General features: G+C 47.6%; 1 protein-coding gene across 9 annotated transcripts in view; it reads right to left on the bottom strand.

Annotated features, from left to right (window-relative positions):
- Window positions 1–20,179, bottom strand: part of GYG2 (glycogenin 2) — a 35,788-nt gene extending 15,609 nt beyond the window's left edge. For 6 of the 9 annotated variants that reach the window (XM_045874064.3, XM_045874073.3, XM_045874092.3 and 3 more), the window contains exons 1-7: window positions 20,043–20,179; window positions 19,170–19,299; window positions 14,135–14,276; window positions 5,107–5,281; window positions 4,054–4,216; window positions 3,009–3,135; window positions 1,219–1,441 (exon numbers count right to left, since the gene is read on the bottom strand). In XM_045874064.3, coding sequence (XP_045730020.1) covers window positions 1,219–1,441; window positions 3,009–3,135; window positions 4,054–4,216; window positions 5,107–5,281; window positions 14,135–14,276; window positions 19,170–19,176 — 837 coding nt within the window. In that variant the 5' untranslated portion in view covers window positions 19,177–19,299; window positions 20,043–20,179. Of the gene's footprint in view, window positions 1–1,218; window positions 1,442–3,008; window positions 3,136–4,053; window positions 4,217–5,106; window positions 5,282–7,623; window positions 7,718–14,134; window positions 14,277–19,169; window positions 19,300–19,382; window positions 19,412–19,965; window positions 20,023–20,042 lie in introns of those variants that run through there. The other 3 variants (XM_045874055.3, XM_045874045.2, XM_045874082.2) reach the window with 3 other exon arrangements.
- Window positions 20,180–24,445: the final 4,266 nt, after the last annotated feature.

Genomic DNA, 24,445 nt, shown 5'->3' with positions numbered 1-24,445 from the left:
TTTTAACTCTCCGGCTGCCCTGGGGACCCCAGGACCCATCCCGTCCTTTGTGTGGCCAGCGCTCCCCAGCCCTATCATCTGTACTCAATAAACAGAAGCTTGCTCAAGGAATGCACACAGACTTAGGAAACCGGGCCCCGAGAACCTATAAACAACCTATCCATGTTCTGAGCTGGCCGTGCACAGAGCCTGACACTCTGGAAACAAAAGCAAGCACTCCCACACCCCTGGGCCAACACAGAGAGCCTCCAGGGCCGTAGGGATCATGGAAACGTGACAACTCACAAGGTAAGCTCTGATAAAACAGGTGACGGGTGGTCCTCTAGAAAGCTGCCATCGTTCTGGCGAGAAAAACCACATGGCACACATCTCCTAGATTGCTCTCAACGCCTTATTTCCCAGAACAGCCTGACTCCACATCTTAATTTCCCTCCCATACAACCTGATGCCTAGCAAACTGCCCAGCAGAAAATAAGTGGCAACACAAACACAGATAAACTCCTATTCCCTCATGTGAAATGATGGGAGAAACTGAGTGCTTCCAAAGAGACGCGGCACCTAGTTCCACCCAACAAAAACCGTGGCCAAGACTAAAGTATGGATTCTCTTCCATTTCCCATCAATGCAATGGCTGGTGATTAACTGTATGGTACTAATACATGTCCTAGTAAACAATGATCAGGTAATAAAGTTTCCTGGAACCGAATTTCAAGAGGTCTTTTGTACGGCCGGTGTATCCATAGTAAACTAGCTGCACAAATGTGACTATTTAGAGCATGAAAGGTTACCATTACATTAAAAAAAAAAAATCAAATTGGTATCAATCAAGAGTTTCAAAAATCCTCTTCAGCAACGTCCTCCAACAGCTACTTGAACTGATGATGTAAATTGGAAAGTGTCTCCTTGAACAACATGGTAATCAATCATCTGCAGCCACTTAGCTATGAGTGGCTCTTTCCCTGATGAAGGCGGCTAACTGAAATAATCTACTTATGCACCAACCCTCTAAATCACAGCCACATTTTGGCTCATTAAACATTCATGATTTTGAGCCAGAAAAAAACAAACCAGGGTATCTGCATCTTCAGCATCCTTTATGAAATACAACACATAGAAACAGAAGGGAGCATTTTGAGGAAGTACACTGGGTATCGATTCGATCATGCAGAGAATATGCCCATCCTCAACTCCTGCTTTCAGAGGGTGTCACCCACTTACGGAGTGTCCTGGAGATGCGCGTTCTTCCTCATCCCGGAAGCTTCCATAAAGAGGCAGGATGCTGTGCTGGTAGATTTTCCACCAGAGGTTAAGGAAGGACGTCTGGTGCTGGTTGGCCAACCCGGAGCCCTCCTCCAACACCGAGCCCATCTGGGAGTTGTATTTGTAGTTCCATGGCTTTGTGGGCCCCAAAAAGTGGACTACCTTCACACTTGAACCGAATCTGAGGAAGAAACACAAAGCATTCTACTTTCCACTTGGAAGTGATCACACACGCAGGGAAATTCCCCCACAACCACGAGGCGTGTCAAAGACAGCAGCACGTGAACACTTGTCTCAACCCTACTATGTGGATGTGCTGTTATTTTCCTTAAAGATATATTTTTTTAAACAATCAATATTGGGAGTATTTTGTTTTCTATCTACCAAGGAACATAATCATAACCCAGTGGGAAATTCCCTCAAACCAGAGGAATAGGGGCGCCTGGGTGGCTCAGTTGTTAAACGTCTGCCTTCGGTTCAGGTCATGATCCCAGGGTCCTGGGATCGAGTCCCACATCGGGCTCCCTGCTCGGCAGGAAGCCTGCTTCTCCCTCTCCTGTTCCCCCTGCTTGTGTTCCCTCTCTCACTGTATCTCTCTCTGTCAAATAAATAAATAAAATCTCAAAAAAAAAAAAAAAAACAGAAGAATAAATCAAGAGTCTTCTAAAGATGAACGGTATGGTAGGTAGCCCAAAACATCATCTCCTTAAAACAACAGGGGCTGAAAAAAAGAAAAAATCACTTATATATAGTAGGTAATGCAAGCTGAAAACAAGAAAATTGGCTTCTCTTTACAAGATTGTGAATTTTCTCCTCTCAACCTTTTTAAACATTTTTCCCCATAATCATCTTCCCATGAAATTTTAAAACTACGTTTGTATCATATATCCATGTTCTGTATGTACATCTCTGCTTTATTCATTAAAAAGAATAGGATGTTTTCACTCCCTGAGGACCCACTTCTGCTCCTTAGAGGCAATATGTTCCCTGTTAAAAATGCGTGCCCTAGAATTATCCTTTCCCTAGATTCTGCTCCAATTTTCCACTTTTGTTTATAACAACATCACCCACAGCAGCGAATCTCAAACATTTTGGTCCTAGGACTTCTTGACATTCTTAAAACGCATGGAGGACCAAGAGCTTAGCGTCCATGTGGATTCCATCTGTCTATATTTACCACAACAGAAAACAAAACTAAGAAATCTGAAAATGGATTTAATCAATTCATTAGAAATCAATCGACCCACGAGATGTGGATGTTCATTTCCACACTTTTTCATGAAAAATAACTGTATTTTCAAAATACAACTGTCAAAAGAATGACTTTGACCATTTCAAGAGGAGACAGCTGATTTCTTATATCTGTGTCTCCATTCAGTGCACTGTTTTGTTTTTTTAGTGCATTGTTTAATCATGTCATGGAGTTTCTGTAAAATCCCGCCCCCCCCGTACACTTACAGAGAACAAGAAGAAAAAATAACATCTTAGAAGAATTATTTTTTAAGTTGTTTTGACTGCAGACGTTCAAAAGAACTGTGGGGGAATCCCTCAGGGGTTCCTTAGACCACCCTTTGGGAACCACTATCATTAAGACTTGCTGCTTTGACTACCCATAATTTAAAGCAATAGGCAAACAGAGGGATGATCTAGTTTTTTCCTCCCCAAATGCCAAAAGCTGATAAAGATTCTAGAGACAGGGCTGCTGGAAGGCAGCAGGCATAGAAGGATCTAGAAAGTGGAGAACTTACCGTTTGAAAGCAGGGCTGTAGGTGTATGCCGTGTTACTGCTCAAGTTATAGATGAACGGTAAGTGCTTGTGGATGTCTGCTGTTGACCAGCTACTGAAGAAGCTGTTCAGTAAGCCTTGATCTGCCCCTAAATGGTGAACATACACCCAAGGAGGTTAATCACGGATGGTACAGCGCTTCGAAGAATTCAAGATGTGTTTGAAGGGCTTAACATACACACCTGCATGCAGGGTCCCGTTATCTTTCTTCTCTCTGCCCACTACAATATGACCGTTTGTCTCAAAAAGGACTGATCATCCATGCCATTGATTTTAACAGTGCATATTCTCTCCAAAACTCTCCACCCATAACCAAAACCATTGATAATAAACCCTCGTATTGTCCCCCAAATTCTCCACTCCTCCCATAATGAATTCTATCCAGTAGCCACAGTGCTTTGTGGGCAACTCCTTGTCTTTACCCAGAGATGATTCTTCATCAGTCTACTATTTTCTTTTATATGACAACAATCCTAGCATTTTTCCCATCTATTGATGCCCATTCAAGTGAAACATCAGCTTCTCCTGCTTACTTGAGTTGTTCCCTTTATTTTCCATCAGGGGCTGGCCAACTGAGGCTTGCATCCATTTTTGTAAATAAAGTTTTATTGGAACACAGCCGTGCTCATGTAAGTCTTATCAATGGCTGCTTTCACTCTACACCTGCAGGGTTAAATATTTGCAGCAGAGATCTTATGACCTATGATGCTGAAAGAGAATCTATTATCTGGTCTTTAGAGAAATGTTTACCTACCCATTTTTGTATGATCAGGATTGGGGAACCATTCTTCCTACTCACTGAGGATATTTTCTTCAGTGGTTTTCTCTGTTGCGTGTTTACTTACTAACTTCACTTATTCCTATCACCCTGTCTGGCCGTAGTCTTCTACCACATCTTTAACTGACTCATGTCATTCACATATGTGGGGAAATGAGGATGAGGCAGGGCTATGGTCCCGGAAACAGCCCCATCCTCTTCCACCCATTTCCAGCTTCCCATCGCTCACCATCAAAGCTGCCGTGGTTGGTGGCATGCTGCAGCAAGAGGCCATGGGTCTCCAGCGATGGTTGGAAGACAAATACACCACTGTTGAAGCAGTCCGGCCATCCAGGATCGGGGGCTGCAGAAAACTCTGTCCTATCAAACAGTTCATCGATATTGGATAGCACCTGGCAAAGCAGAGCATGGAGAACCTATAGCAAGACTTCTCTTACCTCCGGGATGCAGGTGACAAATGCAGCAGAAACATGAGGATGGTCAGGTCAGACAAAGTCTAGTGTTTGGAAACCTGTGCCCATTTTTTTCTTTTCTTTTCTTTTCTTTTTTTAAGATTTTATGTATTTATTTGACCCAGCGAGAGCACAAGCAGGAAGAGCGCGAGAGGGAGAAGCAGGCTCCCCACTGAACAAGGAGCCTGATGCGGGGCTCGATCCCAGGACCCTGAGATCATGACCTGAGCTGAAGACAGATGCTTAACAGACTGAGTCACCCAGGCGCCCCATTTTTTGGACTGACTCTTCTTTTCGGCTTACATCCAAAAGAGAAGAGTGTGTAAGATTGCTCTCCAGTTTATTTCAAGTGATTGACATAACACCACTTCTGAAACTAAATTATTTTCTCAAGGTTCTTAAAATCTTCTATGGAACTCGCCTGACTGTGTATGCTCTTTAATCTGCCCCAAATGACAAGTGGAGGATGCCACAGCCTAAGAAGCCAGGTGTACCAGTCCAGTCCGAACTACGCAATTCAAGATGCAATCAAGGCAAAATATTTTTCCTAATTATTCTATTTTGTGTAGATGAAATTATGTGATTATAAAGCCCTCCTAGGGAAGGGGCATGCCTTCAAGTCCTTTAGTGTCCTGGGCAGGGTTAGAGCAGTGCGAGCACTGTGTTATACCTGATTTTGATGAATGTCAATGCTGGTGATAGAGATGCATGTTATTTGCTGGGAATCCACCTGTAAGAACTAGCAGCCTCCTTAAAAAGGGAAAGGCATTGTCTCTGAGGGGTTCCTTATCAAGTGGAGGGTCTGGTGCTCATTTTCCCCCTGTACTCACCAGAGTATCTGCATCTAGGAAGACACACTTGCTATAATGGGTGAGGGTCCAACAGTGAAGCTTGGTGAGGGTGACCCCAAGCTCAGGCCTCTTCAGAAAGGCTAGGTGGATGTAGTCTGCACTGTCGATCAGGTTCACCTCGATTACCTCATCAAACACCTTCGTGAGGATAACCCTGGAAAAGACACATGCCAGGCACTAGGAGAGCAAGGAAACATTCAACAGAGGACATGTTATCCCTTCAAGATGACACCCCTTTGTGACTCACACACATGAAGCATGGATCCGAAACCCCATCAAGCTCACTGCAATCTTCATGTTCAGGTTTTATTTTTCCCAAGGAGCTTTGCATACTTTCCACCCATGCTTAAACCTTATGCAAACCTGAAAATCTTAACAACTGTACACAATTGTCTTAGGTAGACTGATTCCAGTCATCCCTCAAGAAGGTACTTCTCTTTGAAAAATGCATGGGCCATGGGAATGAATGCTGAGGAGGTACAAACTGACAGATGTCCACTACAATCTCTATTCGTTTTTATCTTATGTATTCAAAACCTCCATTGTTAATTGCATACAAGTTCAAGACTTAAATTTTGCAAGACTACTTTTTATCAAAATGAAATTTTCCTCTATTCCATTAAATTCTTTTTGATTAAATTCTACTTCACCAGAGGCTGGAATATCTTGTGATGACAAAAAATTAAGGAAGAACCAGAAAAATGATGGAGGCATGTCAAAAGGATACAGGGAGCCATCAGGATTTGAACAAGAAAACAAATAACAAACCTAAAATATAAAATGAATATTCATGGGTCCATACTAATATCATAATTGAATAAATAAGTAAATGGGGAAGAAGGAGCAAATGCATTAGGAACGAGGGAAATAGAAAATCACCATTAGGCTAACACCACAGTAATAATTATTGCTGACAAGGTTCACCGGTGGAGGCTAAAATCAATGCGTACATGTTTTGAGAAGAAATAGCATGTTTCCATAGGCTGGAAGTATCTCCTCCAAGATATCTATCAATTACAAAGACAAAAATCATAACCCCACAGATAATACCTTATCCATATGATCAAGGTTAATATCACCAGTAACAGGTCACAGCAACATCACATACTCCCTGATAGGGTGCCCTGGAAAATGTACATCACTCCTGAGGACTTTTTTTTTTTGCCAGAGATACATAACCTCAGTCTACTAATGAGAAAATACTGGACAAATGCAAGCCCAAAGAATTCTATAAAACAAATGACCAGTACTCCCTGAAAATGTCAAGATCGTGACACATAAGAAAAGAAGGAGAAAATGTCATAGATGGGAAGTTATAAGGGCAGACATGACCTCTAATGCAACGTGGGATCCCGGATGGGAACAAAATCATGTATCAAAGGCATCCTTTATTTTCAACATTTTGTGTTGCTATTGAAAGTGCTTCCTGTACACATCCAAGATATGGCTGGATTTTACATTTATTTTCCTATGACAAAATTCTCTCTCCTTTAAATGAGTTTTTTAACCCATTCACCTTTAGTATGATCATTGATATAGTCGAGTGGAGTCCTACAGTTTTATTTTTTCCTTTTTTTTTTTTTATTACCTGTATCAGACTTTCTTCTTCTTTGTAATCCTTTCCCACCTTCCACTGCATAGATTAGATTTTTTTTTCCATTCCATGCATTTTCCATTAATGCTTGGGAAGTTGCACATATCCTTTCTAGTTTTCTGATGGTTACCACCCTCAACTTCTGACACACATATTTAAACTTATATTTTCTACTGAATGTAAAAACAGTCAGCATCTGTATCTTCACCCCAGACAAGACAGGAATATCAGCCTATGTTCACTTCTGCCCCTCCCCTCTGCCCCCCTCATTCACCTCTGTGTGGAGTGTAAATCCGAGGTTATTTTCATAATTATGCCTCAACACATTTACAATTAACTTTGAGTTTCACTCATTTATTTGCTTAGTGCTACTTCTTTATTACAAGGTTTTCTTCCTTGGATTCACATTTCACTCTGCTTGAGTATATCCTCAAGTAATTTTGTTCCCAAACATCTTTAAGGGGTAAAATTTTCAAGCTTTTATGTATTTGGAACATCTTTAATTTGCTTTTGAATTGCACTGATTTGGTTGAATACAGAAATCTCATTCCAAAATTACTTTTGCCCCACCATGGGAGGATGGTGGGGGGAGGGGTGAAACAGGTGACAGGGATTAAGAGGTACAAACTTCCCATTATAAAGTAAATAAGTCACAGAGATGAAGAGTACAGTAGAGGGAATGTAGTCAGTAATATTGTCATAATTTTCTACAGTGACCATACTTATTGTGGTGAGCATTCTGTAATGCACAGAATGTCAAATCCCCATGCTGTACACTTGAAACTAATGTAATACTCTACGTCAACTATACTTTTGTAGACACACACATGAAATTGCTTTGCTCCAGAAAATTTGAGACATCAGCTATCTCAACCTGACTGATGCTGAAATGCTTTTAGTACCTTTCTCTGTTCTTGGTGCTCTGTGATGCCACCCTTTGGTATCGACATTTGTGTTCGTTCATTCTGCTCAACACTCAACGGGGCATTCTCAGAGCTGAAATAGGAGAGAAGTTATTTCCTACAATCCGTTCTCTCTTTTGCTCCTTTTGAAACTTCCAGTATGAGGCAGATGTTGATGCTTTCAGAGTCTATCTGTTATATCCTGTACCGGCTTGTACCTTACATTTTTTGGTGCTTTTTCATCGAATGGTATTCAAAGTACCTACATCTCGGAGAGTGTACTATCTCATCGCCAAGTTTCCCTTGCTTTTAACCCAGTTATTTATGGAATTTATGGCATCCTTAGGGTTGTATAAAGATCCGGGAGCAGGGGGGTGGAGGGCAAAAGAAATATCACTCCATGTTGCCACAAATAGACTGTGATGTATGTCCTTAAATCCCTTTGTTCAGCTCTGCCTGTTTTCTCAAAATAAGTGCCTGCACTTGGAATGAAGTTTCAAGACTACAGTTTGAAGCTTTCTGAAGAAAGATTAGCCCACTCTGCACTTGGACTACACAGCCTGGAAGAGCAGAGTGGCGGTCCTCATACCCACACCCTTGGTCACTTTTGGTCACCTGTCACTGTTTGTCAGTGGACCATAGGGCACTGTTCCTCAGCTCTCCCATTGACTGCAAAGTATGTAATGGGTCCTAAAAGAGCTACATGGTTCTGTAATACCAAACCTTCCCAGGATTCCTGGATATTTCTGAATATTTTACAGTTCATCTTGAGTGGACCAGGAGACTGAAGAGAGTCAGTGTTGACAGCTCTTACTGACCCTGAGGAGACAGGAATGGAGGACAGAATCGTGTGTTCTTGTGGGGTCCTTTTGGCTTTATCAGGACAGTTCTATGAAAAAATATGGCTGCCCCCAATCACTAGGGGGACTGATGGGCCAGTAGGCAACCAAGAAAGACCCCATGTTTCCTGTCTTGGCCCCAAACAACACACACAGGGACATGTGTCTACCTCAGGGTCAGCATTCCCAGCTCTGCATCTGCTGGAGCCTCTGGTCTGACTCTGAAGAGCAGGGGTCTGAACATAGGGGAATGTGTTTCTCTCTGGGGGCCGAAGAGCTCATCTTTGGCAAGAGGAAATACACTGCACACATTAAGTTGAAACACTTTTGACAAAATGGGTTATAGCCAATTTGCCTCTAGTCTAATGATGTCATTTGATATCAAAGACAAAGGTCTGCCCCCCAAACACCAACATTTACAAAGACAGTTGCCAACCTAGCTGGTCATAAATATCCCCCATAGATGTAATAATGGTTCATACCCTCCACTATTGTGAGATTCAGCTGTCCATTTGTGAGGTCTGGTTGTAAGACTTCTTTGAATATTATACAGACAACAAGCCTCCTCCCCATTAAAGATTTTGTAAATGTGTTCCTTAGTTTATTTGTTTGATCTTTTAGTTTTACACGTAGTATTTCTGACCTACACAGGTCCTGGTATCCTCCTTTGCTTTCATTTAAGATGGTTTTCCCCACATTCAGATGAATGAAACATCCATCCATGTCAGTGTTTGAAGACATTTTTCCTTATCCCATCTTCAGGGAGGGTTGAGGGTGGTGATCCTACCAGCAGATGGTGGGTGGAGACCAGGGACACTCCAACTCAGAGAATCATCCAGCCCCAGATGTTAACAGTGCCCAGGCTGAGACATCCTGATCTATTGACTTCTAAGATGTCTCTATGCTTTAAAAACTTTACCTTTACACTCATAATCTACCTGAATTCATCTTGGTACACATTTAGCTTTATATTCAAAGGACAATATCATTGCCTTTCTCTGATAGATGGATGGGCTGAATTACATGGAGGTCATGTGGTACCACTGGGTACCCCATGGTCCTTAGGGTACCATTCATGTCTCTACAATACACCTCGTGTGGTCTTGCTCTGTCGTGTATTTGGTGGCTTTTTTTGTCTATATGTAAAACACAACCAAACCTGTAAATCAAGTTTGGGTATCAAGATTAGGACAGTTTCTTAAAATAAATGAAGACATTCATTTTTTTTTTCTTGTCTCTGAGATCACTCCTATCACATGGAAATTCATTCATTGTGACCAACATAACAGAACGTCCTTTATAACTACCCGGGCTCAGAACCTTCTACCAGATAAGCTTTTGATAACATTCTCTATTTTCCACCCCGGGGTACTGAGCAGTGTTTTCTACTCTTTCTAGTATCAATGTGGGGTCATCTGAATTTCCCTACCAGGATCCCAAGTATTTCATCAATATTACCAGCAAAGTGCTCTGTGTCCTATTTGCTTTTAAAATTGAAATTGCATGCAAATGACTACTTTTTCACTTTTATTTTGGATACTTTTGTTATCTGTCATCTTAATTTACTTTTAAATAATCCAATACTGGATTTTTAAAAAACTTTTTTATTGTTATGTTAATCACCATACATTACATCATTAGTTTTAGATTCCAACAGGATTTTTTTCCTGTTCCCAGTTTTTAGTTTTTATGGATCTCTTCCTTCTTGCCTTATGTATTTTTTGTTTGTTTGTTCTTAATTTTTTTCCAACTGGATCATTTCTTCACTGATTTTAATTTTTGTATTGTTTGCCTTCTGTATTTTTTGTTTGTTTGTTTTAATACAAAATTTCTTTGAACTTGATAATTTATTTCTTCACTGATTTTAATGTTTTTCTCTGGAATGACTTCAGCTTTCCCATTTGGCTTGTATAGGTAGCATTCATATTGCTAATATTTTTTTAAGCACCATAGAATTCAATCTTTGATTTGTTCGCTTATGAAATGTTTAGGAATTTCTAATTTAAAATGTCCAAGGATAATGTGGTTTTTAAATTCGTTTTGCTATTAATGCCTACTTTTATTACATTATAGTCAAAGACTATAACATTCAATTTCTGCTCCAAGCGTCACATTAAATGCCTCCTTGTACCATGAGTATAAAATCAATTTTTCTAACTGGTCCATGGCTGATGAGAACAAAGATCACTGTTTACATAATGCATAACATTTAAGAGATACCTCATGCATTATTCAGTAGATCAATTTACTCACGTGTCTGTCTTATTTGTGAGTTAAACACTAGGAAAACGATATAAAAAGGTTCTTATACTTAGAAAACCATATGATTGTTTCTGCTTTTCCTTTCTTCTACATGTGATCCAATAACTCTGTCTACCGTTTATTAAATAAATACATCAGATAGAGGAGGTGAGTGGGGGATGGGTTAAGTAGATGATGGGGATGAAGGGGGGGGCACTTGTCGTGATGAGCAACAAGTGATGTATGGAAGTGTTGAATCACTATATTGTGCACCTGAAACTAATATTATGCTGTATGTTAACTAACTGGAATTTAAAAAAATAATTAAAAATTTATAAATTATATATATAAATTATATATAATATATAAGTATACATATATATAATATAAAATATTTTATATAAATATATATAAATATAAAATATAAATTATATATATAAATATATTAAAAATATATATCAGATAACATGGGTCTCTTTTAAATGTGCATAGTTTTATAAATGTATTTACAATGGTTATTTACCCTCAATACTAGGTTTTTACTAGCCTCCTTATCCTTCCAGAAAGAGCTTTCTCATTAAGTTGTGCTTTTTGATATAACATTCAGCCAGCAGATGACAATTTTTTTTTTTTTTTAGTAGCAAAGCCCCGAACCACCTGCGTGCTTGAGAATCCCTTCCGACCACGTTGCCAATGACCCATAAACTTGGCCAGATGGCTTCTTGGACAGATCCAGAAATCTTTATCACTGCAACTTTAAAAAGTCATCAATACGTAGACGTCTACGTTTGGGGTCTTTATTTGTTTTTCCCACGTTTGGTGATACCCACTTTTTCTGGTGTTTCTTTGGGAAATTTGCTTCAAATACATCCTTGTTTCCAAGCTGGTTTCATCTGCTCTCAGCTTTGGAGCAATCCCACCTCTGTTTTAAAGCTTCCTACTCTATAAACTTATGCTCAGATACCAGGAAGCATCTGACATTTTCCATAACAATGACTCTCACAGTCTGCAGGGCGGATTGCATGTAATGGGGTCTCTAGAAAGTTTAATTTTTCATAATTGTTATTGACTGCTAACATTTCCTCAGCTCACAGCCAGACCCCTTTCAACTCCATCCCTCTGAGCAGCTCTATTTGTATCAACAAATCTCTACTTCCACGAATTTTATTAAAAGCACTCCTTGGATCTTTTCTAAAGTCCTTCCATTCACCCCGCACTAACTTTTTTCACGAATACGGTCTCTCCCCTGAACTTGAGTATGACGCCCCCACTTTCACTTGGGGAGATGTCTTGCAGGCTTGGTGCTGATTTAAATTTTTCTGTGTGTCTTCACCTTGACACAGAAAGTGGGCTTTCCCACCTGATGCTTCGTCAAAGAGCGGGTGGGCTCTCCTCATTCCTTCAGACTACCTAGTCCGGATCGGAACTGGCCTTTCAGATCTCAGCCCCAAGAGCTGGCTGAGCGAACCTGACACCACTCCTTTAATGATGTAGTGAAGGACAGAGTGGGAAACCCCTCTGGGGGCCATGTCCTTGCACCAAGTAATGAAGTCTCTGTGCCTACTACAGCCTGATGGAATTCCAGTGGCCACCCCAGCTCCCACAGCCCCCTTTACTGGTGCCCTCTGCTAACTGGGACAACCTGTTACTGGAGTGGCCATCAGCGTCCAGAGATGAGCCCATGCACACTTTTCCAGGTTTCTGCAAACTCTGGGCCTCCCCGTGTCCTCCAATGCTGCTCACCCAGAGCCTGACTCCCTTCTGCCAACCCCTGCCTCCAGGAAGGCCTCCTCTAACCTCCCACTACCCTTCCAGGCTCACCCCACACATGAACACAATGGCCCTGTCCACGTCGCCCACAGCCAAGAACAAACTGGAAGACCCTCATGCCCATGCGTCTACCACAAAACTCTTCTGCCATTCTTTGCACTTGCCCGTGGTAAACTGCGAGCTCCTCCATATTGCAGGCATCCGGACCATGCCTCCAGAAGCCCCAAATTCACGAAACTCTATTCTTACAGCAGCCGCCTTCAAGAGAAGTCTCCATGCACACGGCTACACTGAGCTGACATCAGTCACCTGGGAACATCCAGAAGGGACAGATGGTCTCCCAAGTGAACTAGCACCATTCGTGATATGGTGGGGACACCACCGCACATGTGTCCACAGACGGGAACGTCCTCACGCTCAGGCTGGAAGGCACAACCCACTCTACACAACCAAGGCGCCAAGGGGCTCAGGTGTCTGCATTTGTCAGCACACCCACGTGGACCTGCAGGCATCCTTATCAATCTCAGCGTGGAGTCGTCCTTGGTCTGCCCTCTCAAGCTCGGCATGGCAATCCTAAGCCAAGAGCACGCAGCTCCTGGACTCTGGGAGTCACGTGCATTCAGATCACTGCATGGGCACCCGGCTGTTTCCAGGAGACACGTCATGGACCCATCATGGCAGCAACCTGCCCCCACTTCCTTGTCCCTGCCTACCACGCTTCCCTCTACGGACCCTGTGTCTGCTGAGCGTGACCTCACTGGCTACCAAAAGGGAGTCCTGCTCATCTTGGGTTGGCACTGCCTCTACCCCACGGTCTCCCCTCTGCTTCCTCAGACCCTCAAATCCACCCTCGCTGACCACTGACCTTTGGATAGCTCACAGGCTCTCGTCATGAGGAGCCGACGGTGGACTGGAGCACGGAGTAGGGCAGGCTGAGATCCCCGCTCTGCTGCGCCTGCCCGAGGAGTCTTGGTAAATGGGAGCAAGCCTGGCACCAACAGCACCCAACCCAAGAGGAATCATGTGATTCACATGAGTGAGCTTGTGTAGGAAGCTCATAGTGGAGCCAGCCACGTGGCACCATTCATGTGGCCATCAGGTGTCCCATGCGTTCCAGCTCTCAGGAGCCATGCATCTGCTCCGCCTGATGGCCCTGCTCTTTGATGCTCATCTATCACCGATCCCACGCTCGGCTGGCCCCCGCGTCCCACCTGCTTGTTACATCTCTAAGCCTAGTGAACAGGCTTTGTTTTCCAGAGCAATTGAGAGAAACTCAGAGCAATCCTTCGCCCCTAGACGTGCACTCACCACCACACAACAGAAGAGCCATGCACACGGCAAGGCCCCCTGGAGGTACCTCTACTCATCTTCCCTGGGAAACATCCTACAAGGCGATGGGGACGTACCAGGATGTAAAAATCTATGCTGCACATTGCAGGATTTTGCAGAACCACATGTGACTTGCTACAACCTCCAACCTTAAACCTCTCACTTCCTCTACCGAGACTCACTTCCTTTGATAATGAATCGAGCGTACCACCGTCAGATGCCCCCCGAGTCAGCGGGAGCTCCAGACACACCGACGGTTCCCGGGACCTCCACAGGCACAGGTCCTAGAGACGCAGGAATCAGCCAGGCACGGGAGCATCTTCCCGACTTACCTGAGCAGGCTGGACACCTGTGGGGTGATAAGCACCACCAGCTTCCTGGTCGCACGCTGGTTCCTCAGTGACTGTCCCAGAACCAGCACGCCCTGGCAGTAGATGTCGTTGGTGGCCAGCGTCACGAATGCCTGGTCAGATACTGCGGGTGTGGACAAAGACACCAGAGTCACATTCCCAGTGGGTCTCAGAAGGTGGCAGGGTTGGTGGTCACCCCTCTCTCTGAAGCTTCACCAACTGAACCGAGTACCTGCTCCATAGTTTATAAATGTTCACTAAGAACACTTCATTTCCTTCCTTCCTTCCGTATTTCCTTCCTTCCCTTTCTTTCCTTCCTTCCCTTTCCTTCCTTCCGTCCCTCTTCCTTTCCTTCCTTTCTTCCCTCTTTCCTTCCTTTCCTCTTCCCTCCTTCCTTCCTTCCTCTCTCTCTCTCTTTCTTTGTAATCGCTCTGCCCAACGTGAGGCTCGAACTCATGACTCCGAGATCAAGAGTCACATGCTGAGCCACCCAGGCACCCCCTACATCTTTTCCTTTGAAAACACACAAACACACGCAGACACACACACACAGAGTATAAGGAGCCTGCACATGATGCCTTGATTTGCTCTGCATTCGAGTCTAAAAAAACTCACCCCAAATACCTGAATCTGAGAATCAAACACATCACAACATGTAAGCAACTGCCCGATTATCTGAGCTAGGATGCAGATGTCTGCCCAACTCAAAACAAAACAACAAAACAAAACAAAACTATGCCCAGTTTCACAGTGTCTCACTAGGTGGGGAAGAAATGCTGACAGGGGATCCAATCGATGGCAATTTCTAGTCTAAGTGCATCCTCGCAGTGCTGGTAGCTTTTATGGGGACTTCCAACCAACTTAATTCCTGCTCCCCCAGGAGCTCGTTGCCAGGAGAGAGACAACAGTTTAAAGAAATCCTGTGCAGGCTCCTGTGCTGTCTGCAGAAATTAAAATTCGCAGCACGCACCGCAGGGCAAGAACACACAGACCTCGCTTCTCAAAGAGCAGAGCGTCCTCCCTTCCCCGGGCCGGCGGCCCCAAAGCAGGGCCCGAAGGACTGGCATTCACGCTAAATATAACATGATGAACGCAAGCTTCTGAGGCCTGGTTCCCAGGGGGACCGCCTCCTTGACCTTTTACATTCCATGGGGGTAAATTCCAAAATGCGCCTGTTACAACAGGCTCCTGTCTGCACGTTCGTGCTGCTGCGGTCTCTTTCCCAAATTAAGAAGGGTCTGCGGATTCCTGGCGTCACCACTGTGACTTGTGGGTTACACTCAGACAATAAAGTTCGAAACTCAACTTTGCAGCCCCCCAAAATATGTATGTATGTATCTGTCTGTCTATCCATCCATCCATATCTTTCTATCCATCTATCCATCCTTCCATGTGTCTGTCTATCCATCCATCATATTATCGATCTATCCATCCATCCATCTACCCATCCATCCATCTATCTACCCATCCATCCGTCATATCTACCCATCATACCTATCAATCATCCATCATATCTATCATCTATCTATCCATCCATCATCCATCCATAGTATCCATCCATCCATCCATCATATATTTCTATCCATCTATCCAACCTTCCATGTATCTATCCATCCATCATATCTATCATCTATTTATCTATCTATCCATTCATCCATCTGATCTATCCATCCATCCATCCCTACATCTATCTATCTAACCATCCATCTATCTATCCATCCATCCCTACGTCTATCCATCCATCCATCCGTCTACCCATCCATCCGTCATATCTATCCATCATATCTATCATCCATCATATCTATCATCTATCTATCCATCCATAGTATCCATCCATCCATCCATCTATCCATATCTTTCTATCCATCTATCCATTATATCTATTGTATATCTATCTACCTATATCTACAAGATGTTTTAGGGGCAGGAGACACCCCCCATGGACATGTCTGAGACATGGGCACAAAGACTGGGATCCTCCAAAGGCATCAGGGTGATGAGAGAGTCCCATGTCCAGAACAGACCACCCTGCGACGGGATGGCTGTCCAGACAAGAGGAAGGTGCAGCTGCATTTGCCTGAGGGAAGGTACAGGATGGAATATAATACAAACAGCAAAGTCACCCAAACTGGTAACTGCATACACTGGTTTTGCTGCATTTTTATAAGGACATAAATGTAACCGTTTTAATCAGTGGGTATTATGAGCTGAAATATGTCCCCCCTGTCCCCCGGCCAAACTCGTAGGACGTCCTCACTCCCAGCACCTCAGAATGCGGATATATTTGGAGATGGGGTCTTGAAAGACGGGATTCAGGTAAAATATTGGGGTGGGCCCTGATCCCCTAAGACTGGGATCCTCAAAGGAAGAGGGGATGAGGACACAGACACGGACAGAGGGATGACCACGTGAGGACACAGGAAGAACACAGAGTTTACACACCAAGGAGAGACACCTCAGGAGGCACCAGCCTTGGCTCCGCCTGGATCTGACTCCCAGCCTCTAGGACTGGGAGGAATAAATATATGTTCTTTAAGGCACCCCATCTGTGGGATTTGTTTAGCACCCTAATAAATTGGGGCATTAAACTCAGGAAGCAGACCAGGTAATGCCATACCCACCCTGGGGAAAAGAAGCAGAGCAATCAGCTGGTGACCCTATCAGGTTTAATTTTATATGCAACTGCCCTTTTCAGGCTGAGAAACTATCTTTTTCTACGAAGCTACATTTCCATCATTGTAACTGGCTATATATTTCATATGTAAACAATTTAAATTGGATCCTCCTCAAAGAAAAAGAAAATTCGCAACAGAGCTTGGTTGGATATTCCTAAAAAGAACATCAAATTCCTTCAAAATGGAAGTTAACACAAAGACGTGAAAAATATCCAACTAGATTATTCTTACTCCTTTATCCTCTCAATGATCACTAAGGAAACTGTTATCCAATTCCCAGGGTCTGTTTTGACTCAGCATGGTTGATAAATATGTGTCTCCTTCCCCAGAGAGTTATCAAACCAGACACCAGAACAATTAGATTTCCAACCATCTCATGTTTCAGACCTACTTGGTTTGAACACATCAGCTGCTTCCACGTGAGAAACAAGTCACGGGTGAGGGAGGGGGAAGCCGGGAGGTCCTGGGAGCAGAGCTGCTCCACGGTCCGTGGAGGGGAGCACATTACCTGGGAGGGTTTTGGGGACCCCAAGTGACGCACTGAGGACAAGCTATTTGTCCAGAAGCTTCCTGATTTGCAGGATGGATGGAGATAGTGCTGGGTCCAGAGAGCGGGTAGACTCCGCCCTTGCTTAGGATGGAGGGATTCGTGGTCCTATCAACAGGATGACACCACAGCACCCCCGGAGAGCAACCCCCTCTCTCCAGCAACCCCAACACGCAAACTCACGCTCTGCGAGAAAGACGGGCACGTCTGAAGGCTGGCCACCAGGGCCCCGTGCACCATGTTGCAAGATCACTCACAGAGAAGAGCACCATCAGAGGTGCAAAGGCAGACCAGTGGATTTTAAGGTAACGAGGATGAAAACTCATTAACGGGTCTTCAGAGGCCACACTGCCTTGCTTTTAAGAAGCTAACAATGACCAAGTCTCGCTGTATCAAGGAATGTCCACAACCATCCAAGGACACTGCATTTAGAGTCAGTTGCCACCCCACATGGCGCCAGGGTGGGGACTTTAGGCATTACCACAGAGCGGGGAAACAGAACATGTGTGGCTGTACTCCAACCACGGGTTTAAGAAAAAATAAATATTCTCACAACATCAAGTTCAGCCCGAAGAACATGGTGGCTGAGAGTTTTGTAATGAATCTGGGAGAAAGGTTCATTTTTATCCGTTTCTACTCCTTGTGTGTCCTCCACTGGACCCATCTTCTTTCTTATCTGCCCACCACCCATCCCCCGGAAATAACATGGCTAGCTTCCTCCTCGGCCCCTCCTCTTTTACTCAAAGGTGGTTTTTGTTCCCCAAAAACATGCCAAATACCCACTTCGGGTCTTCGAGCACATTCCAGGGCTGATGGGGGAGATGCATCCAAAGGTTGCTCATTGAATGCTGCCATTATATGGGCCCTAGTGGCTTTGGGGGGAGAGTGGTTTTTACTGTGGAGAGTTGCACACTGCTCCCTGGAACAGAGAAACCGTTCTGCTTCTCCTCGAGACAGAGTCCTACAGCGGGAACCACAGGAAACCCCGCCTCAACCATTTTCCTTTCCGAGGCCACGCAGGAGAAAAACAGCATGGAAGCTCCTCTGTGATTTTACCAAATTGCTCCTCCAAATACAAAGTAACCTGTTGTTTTAAAAAAAAAAAATGCGCTCATGGATGATCAGGTCTGGTCTGGTGCAAGATGGGGTGTCTTCATGATAAAAACAGGACAGGCATCTCTCTTATGCGTTAAGGCCACAGTCCCATTATCTAATTTCTAGCCCTCTGAACTGCCACATCTGATGTGCCCAACCCCCCTGAAGGGCAGGTGTGCAGGACTGAATCTGACCCTCGCGGGCCAGGTCTTGCCCTAAACCCCAGCCATGTGGCCATCCCAAGCCCACTGCCCTGCCGGGGGGATTACCCCAATCTTTATTGGAATAAAGGAGTACACCCCGTGGTCTGAACTTGGGAACCTCCAAAGGCACTGTGTTCCTAAAGTTTTAGGGGCACGAACTTCCTATCTGTCTACCAGTGGGTGAGAACTGCCCAAGAAACTAGCACATCTAAACTCCTAGGGCTGCCTTTTACAGAAGGGAAATTCAGGAATCTCGAGGCCCCCTGATCAGGCGATATATGGACCCCTCCCAGCGGGTGAGACTCACCCCATCTCCATCTGCAACCCGGCAGCGCCAGGCTCTGCAAACGCAGGGATACGCTGGGGAGGCTTTGGGGAGGCCAGGGGCTTGGGGGTGATTGTGCCGGCAAAGGGGGGGGGGTTCTCCCCAGAACAGATCGATCTCACAGGTCCCAGAAGGAACAGGGAGGCTGGGCCGAAAGCGGTCACGGACTTACCAAGCATGGTTTGGGCGCCGTGGTGCCGACGTGCGCCTGGGTTCTCTTGGGCGTGGTGGGTGGACTCTGCCGCCCCGAGCAGGGCCTAGCAGAGGCTTCGTCTCCAGGGGACCCTCGCAGATTTCCAGGCCTGCAGGCGACAGCTCGGCATTCCAGACACCCCGTAATAGCTGCAGCCCCAGCCCAGCGCCCCCCTACCCGGCCCCGCGTCACCTGGGCCCCGCTGAACCGACGCCACCCCCACGACTCCCATGCCCTGCACCTCATCCTCCGCGCTCGTGGGCAGCCTCTGTCCTCCAGCCAGGCTCCCCTCGACCCCCCGTCCTCGCCCCGGAGTCACCTGCGACCCCTCTGCGCCCCGCTTATACTCCCCGTTCTGGGACACCCTCAGGCCCTTGCCCGCCCGGGTGTCAGAAGCGTCCCCAGCGCGCCAGGCACTTTTTCCTGGCTCCGGTGGGTCCTGTACTCCCGCCCGGCGACCCCTGGACTCCTCGGCCGCTCCCCAGTGATCTGCGGCCCGGCTGCGCCCCGCCCCTCCTCCGCGCTCCTGGACGCCCCGGCCGCACCCCGGGCTCGCGCCCCCGTCACCTCCTTTCTCGCGAGGACCCCACTGCGCGCCCCACGCTGCACACCTCGTCCCTCGGCTCTCTGGCAGCCCCGCGCCCCCCGGGTTCCCGGCACGCCCAAGCGGCCCCCAAGCCCCCGCACCTCCTGCGCGCTCCCGCAGCGCCAGCCCTCCCCACGCCCGCCGCCCCGCGCCTCCCTCGCGCTCCGGCCCAGCCGGCGCCCCCCGCACCTTCGGGGCGCTCAGGCAGCCCCCGCGCCACCCTCCGCAGACCACTCCCCAGCCCCCGCAACCCCTCGCCCCCACACCTCCGGCGCGCTCGGGCGGCTTCTGGCCCCGCCCGCGCTGGGAGGGCCTCGCGGCCCGCGCCCCGCGATTGGCCGCTCGCCGGAAGCCCGGCCCCACCCCGCTCGGCCGCCGGGCGCTGGTGCCCCACCGCGGAGCTGCGGCCCCAGCCCGCCTCGCCGGCGCGCCGCCTGCCGCCGTCCCAGTGCCCGGGGAGAGAGCCGCAGAGGGGCCGCGGCCGCCCTCTGCTCCCGCGCCCCGCCCCTGCCCCCCCGCGGCCCCCTCCCCGCGGAATCCGGGAGCCCGTGGTTTCGGGTTTGGACATTTAACCTTCACCCAGCCCGCTCCAGAGTCAATGTTTGCAGTGGCCCGGCGGCCTGGGCCCAAGGCCAGCCGGCCGCCCTGGAGAGGCCACGCTTGGAAACCTCCCCGCCGGGACAGCTGCACACGCGATCTTACTGAATTCGGGGGTGGGCGAAGGAAGGAGTGGAGCTTGGGCGCACGCATGGACGCGGGAGAGCATCACCAGGTAAGTGGAGACTTGGCGCCTCAGCAGCTGAATCCATGCGCGCACGGGCGGATGCACCAGGGAGTGTGTGCGTGAGTGAGGGCGCGCGTGCGCATGCAGGAGTGCGGCGGTGCGGGCCCGCAGGAAGCAGGGAGCGGGTGGGTGCCGTCCACGCGCTCCGGGCTTGGATGTTAGTGACGGGCGGCACGCATGAATGCAAGAGTGTACCCACGAGCGAAGGCGTGAGTGAGGATATGCGCGCACCAGGGCGTGAGTGAGTACGGACAGGAATAACTGAATGCATGCGTGCGTGAATGAAGGAGGGGATCTAGGAATGAGTGAATGACTGGGCTCAGGGCATGAATGAGTGAGTTCATGTATGCGTAATTGGATGAGTGCGTGAAGGGCCATATCCATGAATGAGTAGTATGCGCAGGAGTGAATGAATGAATCAAATGTACGAACAAGGGAATGAGTGAATGCGTGTATTCATGAATGAATGAATTGTGCACGAGTGCATGAGTTAATCAGATGTATGCACAAGGGAATGAGTGAATGCAAGTATTCATGAATGAATGAATGTGTGCACGAGTGAACGAATTAAATGTATGAACGAGGGGATGAGTGAATGCGTGCATCCTTGAATGGATGGAGGTGCGCACAAGTGAAATTTAGGAAGTAGTTCAAGTCAATCGTCCAGAACTGGGCAGGACAGGGAGGCATGTGGCTCATGTGCGGACCCAGGAGCCCCTGGTTTGAACCCTCCCGCTATTGCATGAGTCCAGTTGAATGTACGGAGAAAGGGGGGGGGGGGCATAGGGGCAGCGGATACCCAGGGATGCGGCCCTGGAGAGCTAAACATGTTGGACACACAGCTTGAAGGCTCATGAGAAGAATGTGGGGCAGGAGTTGGTGTTGGGACAGGAGACATGTGAGCCAAGGAGACTCATAGAGGGAAAGAAGCGTCTGCCAGATGGGCCAGGAACTCCTGGGGGAGGAGAAAACTCTTGGCTGGGGCCACAGGAGAGCACAAGGACCGGTGATCAGAAACACCAGGCAACTATTTCCGGAACTCTTCATTGTCTGTGGCCCTCCTTGGTCCGGCAGGTTGTCATCGTCCTGCCAGTTGAGGTGTCCAGGGGACATACATCTGCAGGGGGGAGTTGACGTGCCATTGCTAAGGAACGGAACAGCTGGGCTTGCTGCCCTGTAAAATCACCTGGGGTGGGGGAGGAGGAGAGAGGAGTCCCAGAGGGGGTCACCCAGCCACCTGCCCCACAGGTTCACCCCACATCATGTCTACACCATCAATACACATACCAACGTAGTTTAAAAAGATGAACAAGGTCTTTGTGCTATTATGAAAATTGCTCCTCCCAACCCCCACAGACGTCGGGGTGTCAGGGAACCCCCACCTAGGGTTCCACATCCCACACTTGGGAACTGGCACAACTGAGCCTCCAGAAATGAGAGAAAAAGGTCCAAGAGGACATCGCCCATGCTAAACCTCATTAACAATCAGACGGATATTGCCAAGCGATATAATTATTATCCTGATATTATTATTACTATCATCCCAGCATCTCAGCTTCCCCAGAGCAGGCCTTTGCTGGATTTCATCTGGTTCCCCATTGGGACAAGTCACCCACTCGCGACCCCATGGGGAATGGGGGCTTGGCATGCTCCAAAGCCACCGGGGCTCACTGGCCTGGGAAAAGAAGGGACGGAGACAGAGAAGGGAAGGGCCCCGGGTTCTAGAAGCACCTGTCCATAGAGACAGCACCCTCGATCAATAACCATCAGCCTTGGGGGACAAATACTGGTAGGGTTTTTCCACCCCACACACTCCACCCCACAGACAGGCCCAGACCTGTTAAGGAATTGCAAGCAGGTGCAGGCACTGGGAAGCACCCTCTGGAAACCACGGTGTAGCGCCCGCCTGCCTCATCACGCTGACCGTTTCTACCCTAGCGGTCTCCAGAATCCACACCTGCTGAGCCATCAAGGTATCGCTGGTCTGTCCCAACAGGAAAGGCGCATGGAGCTTTCTGTCCCCACCACAGGCTGTGTGCATGTGCTTGACTCCTTTTGGGGTCTGCGCAGGTATCTGCAGGGCTTATGGAGCCTCTAGAAGGTTCCTCAACATCCCCGCAGCCTCTGACCTAGCGGTGGGAGCATCAGGATCTGAGAAATATCTGGGGAGAGCCCCCTCTGGAGTCAGCACCCCTGTGTCCTATCCCCAGCCCGCCAGCCTGGAAGGGGAGAAATGTTCACATGAAGCTGGACAGGCGGGGGAAGGGGCAGGTCTCACGTGAGTCCTGCGCAGCCCCCCAAAACCCCCTCGCTTCCAGGGGAAGGTGGAGGTTCCCTGGCCTCCGCTGGTCTTGCCGTTGGCTCCAATATTTGCCAAGTGTCCCCGCACATCCATGCCACAGCTCATTCTGTTTGGCCTCAGTCTGGCCTCAAGTGAGCAAACTGTGGAGTGCTGTGTGCAAAGGCCCTCCTCTGAGGAATGGGTCCTGGGACAGACCTCCAACAATCAGAGATCTATTTCCGAATGTCCCAGACAGCTCCTGTCTCCTTTACTACATAGGGCAGTGAGGTTCCCAAATTGTCCCCTTTCCATGGGTTAGAAGTTACCCAGCAGAGGATTTCGACCTGGCACTAGTAACATGTGGGACAGGTCACTATCTGAGGTGGGATGTCCCGTGTACTCTGTAGGGTGTGGAGCACTGTCCCTGGTCTCCACCTACCACATGCCAGGAGCATGCTGTTCCCTCCCTCAGTGTGACAACCAGAAACAACTCCAGACATTGCCAATGGTCCCCTGAGGGGCAGAATCACCCCTGGGGTGCTAGCTACTGTGATGGATGGATGGATGGATGGATGATAGATTAGATAGATAGATGATAGATGATAGATAGATAGATAGATAGATAGATAGATAGATAGATAGTTATGATGGATGGATGGATGGGTGGGTGGATGGATGGATGGATGGATGTTTGGATGGATGGATGGATGGATGGATGGATGGATGGATGTTTGGATGGATGGATGGATGAAGGGATGGATGGTTGTTTGGATGGTTGGATGGATGGATGAAGGGATGGATGGATGGATGAAGGGATGGATGATGAAGGGATGGATGATGGATGGATGGATGGATGGATGGATGGAAGGAAGGATGGATGAAGGGATGGATGGATGGATGGATGGATGGATGGATGGAGTCTCTAGTGCTAAAGCAGGGTTTCTTGGCATCAGCAGGACTGACATCTGGGGCTGGACCATTCTTTGAGCTGGGACGTCCTGTGCACTGTGAGATCTCAAGCAGCATCCCTGGTTTCCACCCACCAGGTGCCAGGAGCACCCCCACATCCAGCTGTAACAACTGAAAATGTCTCCAGACATTGCCCCTCACTCAGAAACTCTGTCTTGTAGCAAGAGAGCCTTCTGGGTGCAGAGGCCAGCTTGGGGCTGAGCCAAACAGAACCCTCTGCCAGGCCCTGAAGAAATGGGGGTGTTCTCCCTTCCCCAGCCACCCCCACAGCTTCCTCGACATATGTCTCAGGGGTCTCTGTGTGGAATGATGAAGACAGAAATGCAGTGGGCACCATCGGGGGTGTGCATGCTCGATGGAGCGTCTGGTGGCTGGTCAGCTGTGCAGAGGGCAGCCTCCCGCCTCTCCCACTGCCACGGGGCAGGCACATCTCTCTCCAAGTGGAACACAAGCCTCTGGCTCCGATGCACATGCACATCATGGGCATCTGGGCGAATTACCAGGAGCAAAAGTCAGGTCATGCCAGCTCCCTGCTGGGGTCTTGCTTCTCAAAGGCTTCAAATCCTTGCTGGGGTGGGACGTCCTGCTCATGGTAGGGTCCAGAGTGCATCCCTGGTCTCTACCTCCTCCCCAAC

The sequence above is a fragment of the Mirounga angustirostris genome, unplaced genomic scaffold, assembly GCF_029215605.1.
Source record: "Mirounga angustirostris isolate CCGP_5_RB_7025 unplaced genomic scaffold, mMirAng1.0.hap1 SCAF_11, whole genome shotgun sequence".
NCBI classification, from domain to species: Eukaryota; Metazoa; Chordata; class Mammalia; order Carnivora; family Phocidae; genus Mirounga; species Mirounga angustirostris.
This window is presented reverse-complemented; position numbering and strand designations above follow the sequence as displayed.